This window comes from Centruroides vittatus, unplaced genomic scaffold (assembly GCF_030686945.1).
Source record: "Centruroides vittatus isolate TY-2023 unplaced genomic scaffold, ASM3068694v2 scaffold_2520, whole genome shotgun sequence".
Taxonomy (NCBI): domain Eukaryota; kingdom Metazoa; phylum Arthropoda; class Arachnida; order Scorpiones; family Buthidae; genus Centruroides; species Centruroides vittatus.
Genome location: NW_027122689.1, coordinates 1,386,037 through 1,404,120, shown reverse-complemented (window position 1 = coordinate 1,404,120; position 18,084 = coordinate 1,386,037). Strand labels below are relative to the sequence as shown.

Here is an 18,084-nt window from a genome sequence, read left to right as displayed (position 1 = left end):
ATCACCAGTAGATTCATTTTTTTTAATTTTATTTATTTATTTATTTTTTACTTCTTATTCTCACTATGTCGATTTTATTGTATATTTATATTTGTATATATTACCATGTTCTTCCTTTTTTGTTTTTTATTTTTTCCTTTACTGATGCTTTGAATTTTTAAACAAATGTATTATTTTAATGGAACGCTAATGTTCCGTTTTTGAAAGTTAAGCCTGAGGATGGCCTATCGAGTAGGCCGAAAACGTTGGTTCTTTCAATAAAAATATCTCAGCAACAAGTAAAGGTGTTGTTTTGTGAATTAGATCAAGGTAAACATGCAGAACTGGTTCAGGTTGCAGGCAGCTGAATTCTACAAAGCAGGTATATTGCAATAGTGCCAAGATATGACACATGCCTTAATTCGCATGGTGAATATGTCAAAAAGTAGTTTAAGGTATGTAGATTTTTCTGTTATAAAATACAAATGAAAACAAATTGCAAATCTTTTTTAATACCCAAACGGTATTTACTTTCTGGATGAGCTTAGTATGTCAAAAATATATCAAATTAAAAATTGTTACTGAACTAATATTTTCAGCTTTTCCCAGTTCCTATCTAGTTGAAACTGGTTTTAGTGATGTCAATAATTTATTAAGAAAAAGATTAAGTATAACAGAATGTGGTGACTTAAGAGTATTATTAAGTAACTTTACACCTTATATAAAAATATTACTGCCACAAATTACGCACAGCAATCATATTAAGAAAATTTAAAATATTAAAAATTAAGTGTTCTAATATGTTGTAAAGTATAAAACATATTACAAAAGTATAGTAAATAGAATTTTATAAAATTTTACAAATTGTATATGTTTTTGTAAAATAATTGTTCATGTCATAAACAAACCTTGTTTCAGTCAAGTGAACATCAATAAATTTTTCTTATTCTATATGTAACGTTTTTGTTCAAAAATGAATTCCAATAATTTTATTTTGTTAACATTTTAAAACTTTTTTATAATTCACATGATATATTATGCAAAATCTTGGAAAATAATATAAAAATTTTATGGTGTTGATCAAAAAGAATATTTTCTATATGGGTCAATGCAAAAAGGAAGTTGGAAACTCTTAGTTTATACAGTAGTATCCATGCATTAGGGAATGTTTCTTGGTCTCTGATTTTAATGCAACCTCCATAAGTTGTCTGTTTGTTTATTTCAATATTTTCATCATTTTGGCTAATCTGTAATCTCATTGGTTTGGTGATTGTCATTTCATTCCATGTAACCTCAAGTTGTGTAACATGCTGCTAAGGCTGTGTTTTAGCTTCTTAAATGTACATCAGCCATGTGTTCTTTGAGTCTCATGTTCACCAAATGGCCTACAGAGTTTGTCCAATAAGTATTGGGACTGAAGTCACAAAAAGAAATTTATTGAAGATATATATACAGTGAATTAATAATGTGAGAAGCTGGCAAAAAGGGGGCTTCCTTCTTTCCAATTAATCGGCACAGTTTGGCAAAAACTGCTCACTTTGTCCTGGGATGGCTAGGAGGGCTAAAATCGAGCGGGGAGTGCAATAAGTAAGTCGATAAGGTGTCCCACATCTGTTTAATTGAATAACAACAGGTAAACAGGTAAACAAAAATTTAATATAACTAAAACTAGAATATATAAGAATACAAAATATTTGACTAAATACAAAGGATATATGGCAATTGTGTATAGGGCACAACTAACCTAGTTCCTATGCCATTACTTTAGGTACACCAGAGCTCTCTCTGGTGTACCTAAAGTAATGGCATAGGAACTAGGTTCTCTCTGGTGTACCTGTACTGTAGGGTGGTTGGGGCTGCGTTGACACATTGTGTTTGGTCAGTGCCTCCCTCACAGCTTACAAAAATTTTAACAAAAATACCTCTGGAGGTAGTTCTCTGAAGTTGTTGAGATGTATGTGACATTTGGTTGTAGTGTAAGATGATGGTTTATGGCAGAGGAGTCGTATACCGACCATATCCGCTGTCTTCATATGGCTTGTGAGGGATAGGGTGAGTCTGGAGCCTGGGACAAACATTTCTGTGGTTACTTCTAGGGGACAAACGTCTGGATGATCCAGTGCTTTGTCCTTTTATTCTGTGTTGCCTGGGAAAATGACTATATGATCTATTGTTGATGGAGATGAAGGTTGATTTTGCAGGTGTTGGATCAGAAGTGAGCTGTTGATGACATAAAGATGTTACTTAAATGCAGTTGTCGTGACCATATTTGGTTGGGACCGGCGAGACTCCTCTGTTAATTCGTTGGATGCTTGACTTTCCCTCTCTTAGCAATCAGATGTTATTGTTTTACACTTTGTTGTGAGAATTCTTGAACATTTGTTGATGGCAAGCATGTCATTCGATTGGTTTTTGTATGATGTTTTTTTTTTATAATGATCACAATGGAGAATTAGGCTTACAATTTTTTTTTTAACTTTTGCAAAATTGAACCTCCAGTTCTCACAATAATCTTCAAAATATGACCCTCCTGCATCAATACATCACAGCCAGTGCTTTCTTCAGTCTTCATACACTCTCTGGAAGTTAGCAACCACAAGGTTGTTCAGACACCCTGTCAAAGCCACTTGAACCATCTCAATCATCCCGAAATGATGTCCTTTCTGGCTCCATTTGATCCAAGGGAGCAAAAATAAGTTGGGGGAGCCACATCTGTACTGTAGGGTGGTTGGGGCCACGTTGACACATTGTGTTTGGTCAGTGCCACCCTCACAATTAGCAACGTGTGACTGGGCGCATTGTCATGATGGAGCATCCAGGTATCTGTGATCTCCCTTCAGACACGGTGGACCATAATCCTCAAACATTTGAGCATTCTGTATAAAATTTGCTGTTTGTCCAGCAGACATAAATTTCTTGTGGACCACACCTTTTGTGTCAAAGAAGACAATGACCATTGATTTCACACTTGATTTGTTGGACATCCAACGCGCTGTTTGTCTTCGACATCTTCCCGGTCATTTTTTAATTTTTTTTTACGCTACTCAAAAACATGCAATCTGGACAGGGCTTTGTTTTTGTCAGCCTCACAGATCATATCAAAAGTCTCTGTAGCAGATTTGTACAATTTAACACAAAATTTGATGGCAAAACACTGTTTGATGGATGGCTGAATCTTGACACTTAACATGAGCACTAAACTTACTTTTACTTCAGGCATGACCTACCCACTTGAAAGGCTCAGAGACAGCTAAACTAGGTCTCGTAGCTTATGTTACATCCACCTATCCACCCTCCATACCTTTCCATCGGCAGGAAAAAATCGGCCCTGATACTTATTGGACAAACCCTGTATGTAACCAATGTATTTGGTAGGTAAGGGTATGTGAAGAAAGAACTGTTTTACAATATGATTAATGAAGGAAACAGAATTGACAAAATTAGTTTCTTCTGTCTCTAAATTATGGAATTTGGTCTGCAGTTGGCAACTTTTCAGATTTTAGTTTTGATGCTGATCATTCGGAGACGAAAAGTGCTCCAAATTAAATTGGCAGAGTTTGGATTTGACACGCTGTTTTGGTTTTACTTCATTTTGGCACACTTCCCATTTCCTTATACTTGTTTCAGCTAGTACTAGAACTATTCAAGTGGATGAAGCTGAGAAATTTGCAATGTTATTCTCTTTGCTGCTATAATGAATTCCATATTTCTATGACAGAAACTGTATCTGTTGTGCAATGTGCAGCTGCCAGGTCCAGCCAGAAGACCTATAGGCTGTTTGAATGGTGTTTCTTGAACAATGGGATTGGCTTCTTAATATACTCTTTTAAGTACACTTTGTTCAACTCTTTCAACTCTGTATTTAGAAGAAGTACAGAGTTGAAAGAGTGTTGTCATTGTTTCTGGACCAATTTTGCAAAAAGTGTTGATCTGGACTGATTCAAATCAACACTTTTTGTGGAAATTTTATCTGTGGATCAACTTCAACTCTGCATCTTTATAGTAGTACATATTGTTCCCAGTGCAGTCACTTTCATCAAATGTAAAAAAACACTCAATGTCTATAATAATCTTCAGTCTGTTTAAAACTTTGAAATTGACCTCATGCATTTTTTGCAATATGAGTTGTTTTTTTTTTGTATAATTTTGGGCTTTTTTCATTTCTGAAGGATTACATTTTGCTCAACTAGTATGTTTAACATAGTGATGAGATATTTTGAACTTTCTTCAAAGTTTTCTTAGTGACTGTCCAACTTTTTGACTGTCTCTGTTTCCGATGACTCTGTTTTGCTATCTATTATTTTAATCATCTTTTGCCTAATCCCTAGACATCTACTGAGCTAATTATTATGCCTTTGTGTCCTTTTTTAACTTAATTTAAAATTTATTTTGTATACTAGTACTTTCTATATATTAACAGAACTTATTATACTGGAAAATATGGATGCAGATATTTAGTCTTACAGATCAAAAATAATGTTCTTTATTTAGTTCACCTGAACACATAAACTTTAAAGAACATTATTTTTGATCTGTAAGACTAAATATCTGCATCCATATTTTCCAGTATAATAAGTCCTGTTAATATATAGAAAGTACTAGTATACAAAATAAATTTTAAATTAAATCTACTGAGCTACTAGTACTGGCCCTTTCCAGCCTTTCTATGTTGCTGTAAATTATCCTTCTTGCCATTCCCATATCCACAAAGTGCTTAACTGTGAAGCTTCTCACCTTTTTCCTTATGTTGTTTTTAAAATTATCAATTACAGTTCTTCTTTGCTCTTCATTAAGCTGCTTCATTTTTTTTTTATGTTGGAATATTGTTGCTACAGCAACATGAATTTAACCTATGGAATCTGAGCAACAATCTATGCTAGCACATTTTCAAATTTATTTTTTTAAAAATAGTAAATATGCTTACCAAAATTGTGCAGATTTTTAGTTTACACACCTATATATCAAAGTTTTTTTCAATTTCTGGGATCTTATATACTCCCATGATAGTGTTAAGTCAGTCTTTGTTATTCCTTATTAGTGTATATGTTATGGACAAAGTGATTAATATGGGCATTATGAATAATGACCAACAAAATCGGGCGTTGTAATAAATTTCAATAATTTATCAAATTGACCGGTCATTATGAATACTGCTATTACCTAGTCGGGCAAAGTGATAATAATAAGTTGAGAAGTGATCATACCACATACGCTAGTCAATCGGCACTCAGTTGCGCATGCGTATTGCTTTTAGTATCAAATTTGGCAGCAGTCGCAACTGTTTGTGCTCTCAACAGATTCCTCCCGGAGGGGAGCTGCCGATAGGCTGCTGATTGTTTAATGTCACTAGTTATTTATTCATGGTAGTTCTTGAACACATGTATCAATAACTAGTATGTATCAATATCTAGTAATGTTAAACAATTGGCGGCCTGCCGGTGGCTCCCCTCTGGGAGAAATCCGTCGAGAGCACAAACGGTCGCAACCACCGCCAAGATGGTGCACATAGGTAAAATTTTGCGATTTAATTAATATAGTTAATAGTACTTAGTTTTAAAAGATTACATGTTCTTTTTAAAATACTTTGAAATAATTCGCAAAAAATAAATATTTCTAAATGAAATAAGTGGAGGTTTTTTAATCAAATTTTAAATTCGGTACTAAACATGATACGCACACGCAACTGGGTGCCGATTAGCTAGCGTATGTCGGATGATCATTCCTCAACTTATTATTATCACTTTGCCCGACTAGGTGATAGCAGTATTCATAATGACCGGTCAATTTGATAAATTAATCAATATTTATCACACTGCCCACCCTTTTTGGTCATTATTCATAATGCCCGATTAATCACTTTGTCCATAACATATATACAGTGAGATTTCTTTGATAGATTGCATTTTATCCTGTTTTGTGACAGATCACTTTATGTTTTCCTGTTCTTTGGTTTATGCTATTTCTATTGTCTTTTTGTTGTGCAGGTCTACATTTTCTGAATGCTGTTTTATATGTAATGACCAATCTTTGTATGATTTTTTTTTGACATGATACAACAAATTTTTAATGTATTTGATAGAGAACCTGAAAATGGTGTAAATTAGATTAAAATTACTTGTTCATAGCAAAGTTTCGGTTGGTGTTTGGAATTTAATTAGTAATTGAAACTAATAAGAAAAAAAAAAAAAAAAAAATACTACAAATTCTAGGAGTCAAAGCTTTAGTGGATCTCCATCCCATAATTTTCATCATATAAGATATTCTCATTTGAATTTCTGCCTATCAAATATTTTGGTGTAATGATGGGACAGAGGTCCTATAAAATGTTTTACAATAAAGCTTTGACTCCTAAAATCTGTAGTGTTTGTTTTTATCCTGCTTAAGTCACCTGGAGTCATCAAACTAAACTATTGAAAACAGTCATGTAAAAGATAAATTTATATAAAAATCACATGAAAACTTGTTTAGTATGTTTCTTCTGTCTGTGCCTTCCCCTGAGGGAGGTTGGCAGCCAGCAAATACCACTGTTCTCTTTTGTGACTTTTATGAATAATTTCTTCTGTATCCAGTCCCGTCCATTCCTTGAGGTCATCCATCCAGCCCCGTCAGTATGTTTACTAAATAAATATACCAAATAAAAAGTATAAATCTTATTAAGATAGTTGAGAAGGGTATTTTTAACTGGATTTCTATATGTGGTTATATAATCAGCTCACTTTTGTCCTAAATGTGAATTATAATTTATGTTTTATGAAGTCTTACATTTTCACAATATAATTATAGGAAACATTGCATTTTTATTTCTGTAGATATTTTAGTTATAATATTTATCTTTACAATTCACATATAATCATATCATTTTATATAGCTGCAAGGTATGAAATGTTAAAGAAACAACCTTGCACCAGAGTTTGTGAAAATTATGAAAAACTTTATTAAGCTATAAATGTAGTACTGGACTTAATGATTACAAAAAACAAAATATTATAAATGCTAATAATTAGTATAAAACTGAAATATTACAAATTACAATTCCGTATGACATGAATGAGTTTACAGCAATAAAATTGATTATTAGTACAATTCAGAAAGTTAGTTATTCAAACATTTCACAGTTAACCTGAACCTGAGAACCTAACAGAAGAAATTCCTTAAATCAGCATCACTCAAATCAATTACTTATAAGTTGATAGCTGTATACTGATCAGAAGCTGTGTCAGTTTGACAATAGAGAGGTTGTGGCCGACATTTTCATTGCAGAACCACGTATGTTGGACATTTAGTGCCACCTTCCTGTAAACCTAGAAGTTTGACAATGGCATTTGGAATGTCAGTGGAATCATGCTCAATGTTCTAAATGCCATTATCAAACTTCTAGGCTTACAGGAAGGTGGCACTGAACACGTTTTTGCAATGAAAACTTCGGCTGCAACCTCTCTAGTGTCTTTTATACTTTAACTTGCGTACTAAACATGCTGATAAAAAAATAAAATTTTTCTTACCATGTGTATAAAAATACAGCAAAATTATTACTCAGTATTTTAGTCATAGTTAAAACTCTAAATTAGTAGGATGCAATTCCATTGATTATTCAAATGTTACTATGAAATTATTCAAATTGTGCTCTAGTTGGGAAGTATTGAGATAGCAGTTGAGGTTTAACATAACCCCGAAACTCAAAATAATTGAAACAAAATGAGAAATAAATAATGTAAATAAATGTAATTATAAATTAAAATTTTTTTCTTGCTGCCTCATATAGCAAAATCAGGCATAACTGACTGACTTATATCCAACAAATCTTATGTTGAAGTTGAGGAACTTTGAAAACATTTATCACTAATAAATAAATAGTTTAAAAATCAGTAAGGTGCTTTTGGTGTTACTCATATTATTTTGTACAGATTCTACTTACTGTATTTATAGTGAAAAAATAGTTTGAGTTAGAGAAAACAGTTTTTTAAAGACTAAAGATTTCTATTTTAATTATTTCAAAGAATTCTATTTTAATTATTAAAATTCTACATGTTTTTGAAGACTGGAAATTCCTGACAACATAATTGGTTTCTTAATAAATTTATCATTAGTTTTTGATATGATTTTTAAATTAATTATTATGATAATGAAAAGTAAAATTTATAATTCTGGAATTGTAGGATTAGTTTCAAACTAATTTAAATTTTATTTTAAACATTCATTATTATATATATTTTTGAAATATAGTAAAATTGATGATTTTGTATTATAGTATTTTTATAGTATTAAAGACATCAACATTGGTGGTCGTTGCGTATGCAATGGCCACGCAGACTCGTGTGACATCACTGATCCGAACGATCCTTATAAACTTCTTTGTCGTTGTCAACATAACACCTGTGGAGCACAATGTGATCAGTGCTGTCCAGGCTACGTACAAAAAAAATGGAGACGAGCGATAGCGGGAAATCCATTTGTTTGCGAACGTAATTATAATTTGCATTTAAAGCTTAATTTTATTTATTTGTTTGTTTATGATACATTTTTCCAGCTTGCAACTGTTTTGGTCATTCTAATGAATGTGTTTATGATGAAGACATTGACAACAAACATTTGAGTGTAGACATTCATGGCAATTATGAGGGTGGAGGAATCTGTTTGAGCTGTCGTCATCATACCACTGGTATCAATTGTAATGAATGTGAAGAAAAATATTATAGACCTTATGGAAAACAATTGAATGACACAGATGTTTGTCAAGGTAATATATTTTACTTTTTCCATAAAATATTATATATATATAGGAATACAGAACATAAAGAACGTTTGATTATAAAAAAGGAAATAATGAAACTTTTTCCTATCATTACTGTTTAAGTGATCTATACAAGACCTGTTATTTTTTTTACATAGTCACCATTATGATTAAAGCACTTGTCGTAGCATTACACTAGTTTTTGGATTCCTTTGTCATACACTTCCACTTCCAGTTCTATCAGCTAGTTAGTGACAGCTTTTTTTTTTTCTTTCATCTATTCCAAAACATTTCTAGATCCACCCAAAAACTAAATCTAAAGTTTTTCATTTTCTTTTATGATTCATGGCTGTGCTTTACAACAACAAATCTAAGATTTGCTATTCTTAGAAAAAATTGAAACCAAAACTGAGCAAAAGTAGTCGATTAGAAAATGAAACAAAAATAGATGTAACGTGAAAATCTACATTTAAAAAAAATGAGTGAAACATGAATTTTATGTTATTTAGTATTATTTTTGTATTTACTTTGGAGATACTATAGATTACCACCTATGGAATTTCGGGACTTTGAGTATATATCTGAACTGAGGGGACTGAGACAGTTCAACGATACCCTACTTTTCGACTGGAGATGAAAAATAAGAAAGTTATCATAGTTTTTAAGTTATCATACTTTTTTAATGCTTTCATGCAGATGGCACCGTAGTTGCTAGTGTTGCCATCTCATGGTAAAGTCTGCAAACAAATTAAAAAAGCACTCTGAAAGGCATGAAATTGCACGAACAGTCGAATGCTGCTTCCTTTTTTTCTTTTGTTCAAGAACTACCGTGAATCAATAACTAGTGATGTTAAACAATCAGCAGCCTGCCAGCGGCTCCCCTCCCAGGGAGAGTCCATCGGGAGCACAAACAGTCGAACACCAGTTCCTTTTTCTCCTTTTGTTCAAGCATCGCGACTTCCGATTGCGATAGCATGGTTGGCTCGTAGTACTAGCCGACCGTGAGTGATAGTGAGACCGAGGAGCCGTAGCCCCTGAGGTCGACGAGCGTGAGGGTGTGCAAAAAGGACTTAACTCGAACTGTAGATGATCAGTGTGCTCGTGGATCAACATCTGCCTTTGTTGAAGGTATATATGGCTGACTTGCTGGACTGCCTGTTAAACACGTGATAGGCTTAGCGGAGAGAGCAATGTGATGCCCGATCATCGTGCGATCGCCGAAAAAAGCACGATAACTTTCTTATTTTTTGCCTCCGGCCCAAAAGTAGGGTACCGTTGAACTCGTCTCGGTCCTCTAAGTTCAAATGTATACTCAGTCCCAAAATTCCATAGGTGGCAATCTATAGTACACCCTTTACTTTTTGCAAATAAAGCAAATTAAATGATGACTATGAGAAAATAAATAAAATGGAGACTAAAAAGCTCATAATCACAGAAGGACAGTGGTCTGCATGATCTCAAAAAAGTCTGTAATAGTGGGAATCCATTATAAAGGAATCCATTACAACAAATGAGTTTTCTTATAATTTTCCAATACTTTTAGCCAGACCAACATCTGCCATCTGTAATAACACAAGGTCCAAAATATTGATCTTTTACTGTATTTCACATAGAAACTATGAGTACTTGTACTAGTTTATGTCTACTGTGATTTGATGTTGATGATCCGGTTTTTATGTTATGATCAAACAAACAATTTGCTAGAAAGGAGGAGACTCAAAGATGTCAAGAGCTACTAGCTGTGTTTGTTATTGTATATGCTATGCATTCCAAGAAACAATTAAATTGTGAAGTTCTTAGTGAGTTGATATGTCATTGCGTGAACAGAAAACATAAAATACCAATCAATTATACATGTATAATACAGATCGATTTTATTTCACTTGTCGAACTGGTTCTTGTTACATAGATTTCAACTTACAGGCAAAACTTACAGGTTCTTTCATACATAACAATAATTAGACTTCTTGAATGGATGTAAATCAAGTATTCGAGTCATGACAAAGAGTACGCAAAGAGACTTATATCTAAGACTTAACCTACTTACAAACTATAAGGAGAAAGGAAGATAGATAATTAGGAATAGAACAAGAGGAAGATGGAAATGCCTGGGAATGTTCTGCTTGCCACATGGTCTTGGGTCACCATTTTTCCTTAATCGTCCAAGTTCTACCGTCTTTCTTAAGCTTGTCTTCTGCTTCAGCTTATTATGCGTCTCTGGGATTTTTATCCTCACAATATCTCACTTTTTATTCTTTAACACGGGAACATTGATCTCATCCACAAGAATGTATAGCCTCCGATCTCTTTGTTCGCAATCCGAAGCTTACTTCAGACCGACCTCTCTCGTTGAAATCTGCCGTCCAACCCCTTTCCCGCACTTGCTAATCCTTCGGTCTCCTTACTCCTTTTGTTTCAGGATGTTACTTCCCCGAAACGGCAATTCCACCTGAGGGGAAAAAAGGGATTAAAGAAGGAATTCCTCAAATAGTAAAGACAAAGGGACAAGGAAAATCTTAAATCTAAAATAAAAATATTGATATAACTATACAATGTTATGGCCGACAGCCACAAAATTTTGAAAGTATAAATAATAATTAAATTATGACAAAGAAAAATAAATTTTAGCAAAATTAGTAAAATTTTATATTTTGTAATTTGAAATTTACAATTATTTATTTATTTTCAGAATGTATTTGTGATTTATCATTTTCTACCGGTAACTGTGCCGACGGGACCGGTTTATGCGAATGCAGACCGGAATTTCTTTCACCCTATTGTGATCAGTGTAGTCCAGGTTATTACGATTATCCAACCTGTCGTCCCTGTGATTGTAACATTAATGGCACCCAGGGTGCCATATGTCAAGTTGGTGGCGGACAATGTCCTTGTAAGCCGAATTATTCAGGTCTGAGTTGTGACAAATGTGCCGAAGAATATTATAATTTTCCAGAATGCCTTCGTAAGTATTTTAATTTTACATTAAATTAATTAAACCATTTAAAATCAGAAACATATTTTCTTATGTACTTCAAACTGTTTCTTGACTTACCAATTAATATTTGTTTCATATATTTTAAGACCTTACAAATAATAATTTTCTAAGATTTTATTATTATAAATTATTGTGGTTTGGAAGATAGTGCCATTATTATTATAAGAATCTTTGTACTTCAACCATATTAACATATCACATTACATGAATATGGTCAAACAATAATCATAACAATCAGAATACTTTATTACTAGAAATGTTTTCAAGCATCTTGCTTTATTATCAGCTAGTTAAATGTCAGAAGATGCTCTTTTAGTCTTTCAGAATATTAAAATAGAAGAGGATAAATTATAAATTAAATATAAATCATTAAAACAAGTTTTTTAGTTGATGATGAACCAGTAATATTTCCAGAGTTAAGGCCTAATCATAAGCAAAATCTTACAAATAAATTCATAACCTAAACCATTTTTAATTCACTTTAGTAATTTACTGTGGTTTCATTGCTTTCATGACATTCAAATATTATAGAATGTTGTTCTTTATTCTGCAAACTTTCATTTTTATCATTTAAAAAATTTATGATTTTATATTGTATAATGGTATTAATCAAATTTCAATAACTATTTTTATAATTTATTATAAATGTCTTTAATAATTTAATATCAATGTATTATGTTTAAATAAATATAATAATTTACTTATTGTTTTCAATTTCAGCATGTGAATGCTCACAAATAGGTTCTATAAGTTCTGTTTGTAATCGTGATAGTGGACAATGCTCTTGCTATAATAATTATGGAGGTCGTGAATGTAATCAGTGTGATTTGGGATATTATGATTATCCAGACTGCAAATGTAAGTAATTTTTGTTTGATTTTCATTTGATATTGATAAGTAACAATTAAGTGATATGATTTTATTTTTTTATGCATGATTGAATTAATGCATTTTATTTTATTTACATATCTAATTTTTTTCTGAGACTAGAAGACCATATTTGTTCATATTTATTAACTATTTTATTTTTCTAGTTTGTTCGTGTGATCCTGATGGTAGCACAGAAGAAATATGTGATAACATTACTGGGGAATGTTTATGTCGACCTGGATACGGTGGTTCACGATGTGATCACTGTTTAGCTGGATATTTTGGCTATCCAAAATGCCAAGGTAATGTTTTAAAATTGTTAATGTCAAATCCTTTATCTCTAAATGATTTAAAGTTATAACCTCATAAGATAACAATCATTAACTGTCTTTATAATCTTTAATAATTAGAAAAAAATTAATTCTGTATTTAAAACATAATAATATATATATATATATATATATTGTATTTATATTATCATAAAATAATTTAATTTCTTTCAGGAAAAATTTCTAGTTATTTTAAAGTATTTGTGTTATAAAATAGTTTTTTATTACTAAACTATTTTATAAAAATTAATATCTTGAAGATATATAGATTATGAAATTTTTAAATTTTACAGAATGTGGTTGTGATGAATATGGTTCTAGTAGTTCTGTATGTGATAGAACTGGAAGATGTCCTTGTTCTCCTAATTTTTCAGGACCAAAGTGTGACAAATGTTCTCCCGGATATTATAATTATCCTGAATGTTTACGTAAGTAATTTATCATATTCCATAAATATTTAATAGGTGGTTGTCTCTTTAATCCGAAAACATTCGGTAAACTAACTTACAGCTGAACAGGCTTAAAACTTTTTTATTGGTTCTTCATCAAATGCATTTCGGACCAGTTTTATGAGTCCTGGTCCCTCATCAGTGCTACAGGAAATCAAAGGTTTTTTGTTAACATGGGTGACGCGAGTACGTACATAATAAGATTTACAAAAATTCTTTAAAAACATTTTAACTAAATACATTTTTTATACCTTTTTCGTATACTCTTTATTAACAATACATTGCTTACTGGTATCTGTTTTCATATTCGTTTTTTAATTCCTATTTTCCCTTGTATTTACAGTAGTACTATAATTATAAAGTTTTCTTATATAAAATCTTTTACAAAGATCTGTGTAACTAATATAGAGTTTTCTAAAATTAAATACGTACTTACTATTTTTTCGGATGTATTTCAAACATTTTACAGCAAATTTTGGTCCTATAAATATACACTTAAGGTTGTTCGAAAAGCATTGCGCTTTTTACAATACTAGAACGTTTTTGCAGTAGGGTGCCACACATAAAACTATTAGTCTGTTGCGCCCTCTATTACATAATACCACTGTTGGTCGATTTGCATTCCATTTGACAGATTTACTAAGTTACTATTATTGCTATGTTTTTTTATTTCTATGTGTTCTTTAAACTTACGTTTATATATATTTTTCTCGGAATGTAAAATTTTGGTGTTATTTTTTTCTATTTGGCAACTATTGTTTATTATGTGGTTAAACCAAGGGGAGGTGTTATGTTTCAACCTGATGGCAGCCATATGTTCATTGATCCGTGATTCCAATTTACGTCCAGTTTCACCTATGTAATATTGTGGGTGTTGACAATTGCAGCTGATTTTATAAACGACTCCTGTTTTTTCCCATATATTATTATTATTTGGTTTTTTAACATTACAGATTTGTTGCGATATTTTGTTTGTTAACAACGGGGCTAAAACAATATTGTCATTTTTTAGGGATTTAGAGCATTTTTCATAAATATGTTTAGATATATAAGGGAACGGTTTATGGTTGGTTTCCTTCTTGTTTTTTATATTAAACCTGTGTTTGTAATAATGTGTTTGCCAGATATTTAATAAGTGCTTGAATATTTTTTTTAAGTAATATAAGTATCAACAAATTTAGAGAAAATTAGTGCTATTGTAATAAACATAGGAAACAAATTGCTTTTTCTGAAAGCCAAAATTTATTTATTAAAATAGAAATATTTTCTACCTACTTTAGATCTTTTTTAGCTATTACACAAAAATGTTCAAGAATAAAAAATCAACAGAATCAGATATAGTTAGATTTTCTGCATGATATTCACTTATCGTACAGAATGTAATAAATTTGCACTTTATTGGGAACTGAATTATTCTTTAATGCTTGTCCTATCCTTCTCAAGAACTTAGTTTTTCAAATAAATGAATTTAAATCTAGTGTTAGCTATATCACTGTCTCTAATGCCAATGCCACATCAGTGAAATTGTATAACTAGTATACTTGCTAGGTATACATAGAAATAGAAATAGTTCAAAAAATAAGTTTAAAAAATAAAAATATTAAATATTATTACTACAGAATAATAATTTTGAAATTTTATTCTTTTGAGATGTCCACATATGAATTCAATTTTATATATACAGTAGAGCGTCGATAAGTGGAACCAATTGGGGACTGGGGTCCTTCCAGTTAATGATTTGTTCCAGTTTCCGACTTTGTACGAAAAAATACATTAACCTGTCCGATGTTCAAATTTTTCTCCGTTGCGTATCGCTTCCTGTTGAATTTTTCTCCGTTGCGTGTCGCTTCGTGTTGAATTTTCGTCGATTTTAAGCCTAACAAAAATTTTTATAATAATCATCGAGGCTATCGTATCGTTAAAAATTATTTCTGCATTTTGTACAAACAAAATAAATATATTAAAGAATATAAAAAACATGAAAATTATACTTTAGAAGTAAATTTAGTATCAAAAACATTCGATTCAGCACGACACAGTCCGACTGAAAATCGTTCCACTTTCCGGCCATTCCACTTACCGACGTTCCACTTATCGACGCTCTACTGTATATCTGTCGGGAGTACTTTGTGAAAATAGCTGAACTGATTTCTATAAAACTTTGTGCATATATTCAGGATAATCTCAAGAAGGACATAAGATACTTTCCATTTCTAAAATCATTGGATTTTAAAAGCTTTGAGAATTATGATCAACTCTTTTGCATAAATAGGAAGTTTTACCCAGATGTTGGTGGGTGTGAAATAAACATGAAATTCAAATACAATAAGCTAATGTTGTGAACATTAATGGGTGAAAGTGGATGTCAGTAAAAGCTGGTCAAATGTAATTTGATTGTTCAGTCTGCTATTTGAGCAAAATGTATGCAGTACTAAACATATGGCCGTTCCTATTTTTACCTGTATAAGATTGACTCTAGAATTTCTTTTAATGCAAAATTGTTTTTGATGAGATTACACCTGAATTGGATTTATAATTTGATATATGTTTTGGACTGAAATTTGAAGATTTCCTCCTTAGTTTTCCATAAAAGTCTTTGGATGTATATAAAATCAATGTTGAATTAATTTTACAAGGATGTGATCTCTATAATTATATTGTATGGAAAAATCAGAATGGCAGGGACGGGTAAGTTCAGAATGATCACATAATTCTAAACTTCATGACATAATTGTCTCAAAATGAGTCAATGATGTCATGCAATAAATTTCAATGATAGACAAATGAATTGATGCATTCATTGTGAAATATGTTGAAAAATCTTGGCAAGTACCAAAGTTAAAAAGAAAGTATAATTTTGAAATTTTTGTTTAAAATTTCTTTTATTCAGGAAATTTGATTTAAAACTATGAAGAAAGACCAGTTGCAATTCCAGTTCTAATGCCTATTAGCTGCCATTATTTTTCAAACATTGAACTGGTTTACTTTGATTGATAAAATTAAATTGGTTTAGTGATGCAGCTCGAAACTGAAAAATATCCCACAGATTAAATTCTCTCATTTCTTATAGTTACATCATGTTGAAGAAAGGTTGCTGTTACATCTCAAATTTTTTCAAATGAACCACACTTGTGTTCATTGTAATTTTGGGCATATGTTAACTGTACTTAGTATATTATTTTTCTGAGCAAAGCAGGTATCTTGGCTATTTGTAGTATTATATAATACTACAAATGCAGAAATAGAGCTACATATATAATATAAACTGTATGTATAATTCAATTTCTATCTGAATTTCCATTTTATATGTGAAACATGCAATGTTTCATGCTGATAACATAAATTTGTAAGTAGAAATTTAAAATTTTTAAAACACTGAATTAAATTTTATGCTTACTAGACTTTATTCTTTCAATTTATGTATTCTAGATAGTAGAATTATTAGAAATTTATTTATGAAGTTCATTAAAAATTAAAACATAACTTTCATATTTTCATTTATTTTGGCAAATATATCTCTGTTGTTAATTTAAAATTTTTAAAATTTTTTCATGTTTAGCTTGTGATTGTGAAACAGCAGGTTCATTAGGAATATCATGTAACAATGAAGGTCAATGCGTATGTCATTCAAATTTCGATGGAGAGAAATGTGATCGATGCCGCGAAGGTTTTTATAATTATCCGTTGTGTGAAGGTAAGAGTGAATTTTATTTTCTCCTCTTTTATACAAAAATTAAGAAAAAAAACTTTATTATGTCAATCATAATATTCTGAATCCCTTGAATATAAAAGAAAGAAATTGATATCTCTTTTAAAGGAACTTAGTTTTATTTGCTTAACACTAATATAAGTGTTGTTTTAGTAAATACTTTGCTGTTGGCTGACGAAAATGAAGAGAATAATCCAAAATAATGTCAGACTTGGGTTTTCAATTCCTACTTGATATCTTTCAATGAATGGGCACTACTTGCCCTAGAACATTTTTAAAGTGGTTTCTGTCAAGTTTTTGCAGTCACCTGTGCAGTGGCATAGTGGAGGGGGTGCAAGGGTGTGTATCATGCACCAGGCGCCACTCGCAGATGGGCACCCAAATGGTCTCCAAGACAAACTATATATGTGTCTGGAGGGGGAGGGGGGCGCCAATAAAGTGTCTGGCACCAGTTATGTTCACTACGCCACTGCACCTGTGTATTTTTCAGATGATCATACTGGAATGAGGAGACACTCATGTTCTCCACCAATTACAACACTCTTGTCTTTTTCTCAACAGGTGAATGCCAGATGTGAATCCCATTTAAGAGGACCATTATCATTATTCTCCAAATTGGAATATGTGTTGTTATATAAGTAAACTGATTATTTCTAGGCTTGTTGCCCAGTTTGTCCTGTACCTGATGCATGTTTTTTACATTTTGTTGGGAGATGCCAAAGGTGGCAAACTAGCATTTTACAGTACTACAATATGAGATCCCCTTCCTCATTTAATGTTGTTGGACTAAATAGGGTTATCTCTACAAAGTTAGACAATATTAGAACAGAAAACATATAATATTATTAGTCTTCTCTACTATAAGATTTCAATGATTTTATTGCGTATTATTTTGACAATATATATTAAACATTAAAATCCAAAATCAGTCAGAACATAATTTGTAGGCAAAAAGTTTTCCTAATTTAACTAACAAAGGGAGGGCACAACCTGGGAAATTCACTTTGGGATGAGACTTGGTA

The 18,084-nt window shown here is 31.6% G+C and overlaps 1 protein-coding gene and 1 long non-coding RNA gene across 2 annotated transcripts in view; one reads left to right on the top strand and one right to left on the bottom strand.

Annotated features, from left to right (window-relative positions):
- The window catches only part of LanA (laminin subunit alpha), a 167,504-nt gene that overhangs the window by 24,139 nt on the left and 125,281 nt on the right, over positions 1–18,084 (top strand). Inside the window, 7 exon segments of the mRNA XM_067285291.1 lie at positions 8,228–8,441; positions 8,507–8,716; positions 11,400–11,672; positions 12,426–12,563; positions 12,740–12,877; positions 13,198–13,332; positions 16,913–17,047. Of these exon segments, the coding sequence (XP_067141392.1) occupies positions 8,228–8,441; positions 8,507–8,716; positions 11,400–11,672; positions 12,426–12,563; positions 12,740–12,877; positions 13,198–13,332; positions 16,913–17,047 (1,243 nt within the window).
- LOC136987601 (uncharacterized) lies at positions 13,420–13,987 on the bottom strand. The gene is made up of 2 exons (XR_010882630.1): positions 13,605–13,987; positions 13,420–13,497 (listed from the first exon to the last, which is right to left on the bottom strand). It is a non-coding gene; the product is annotated as an uncharacterized lncRNA (long non-coding RNA).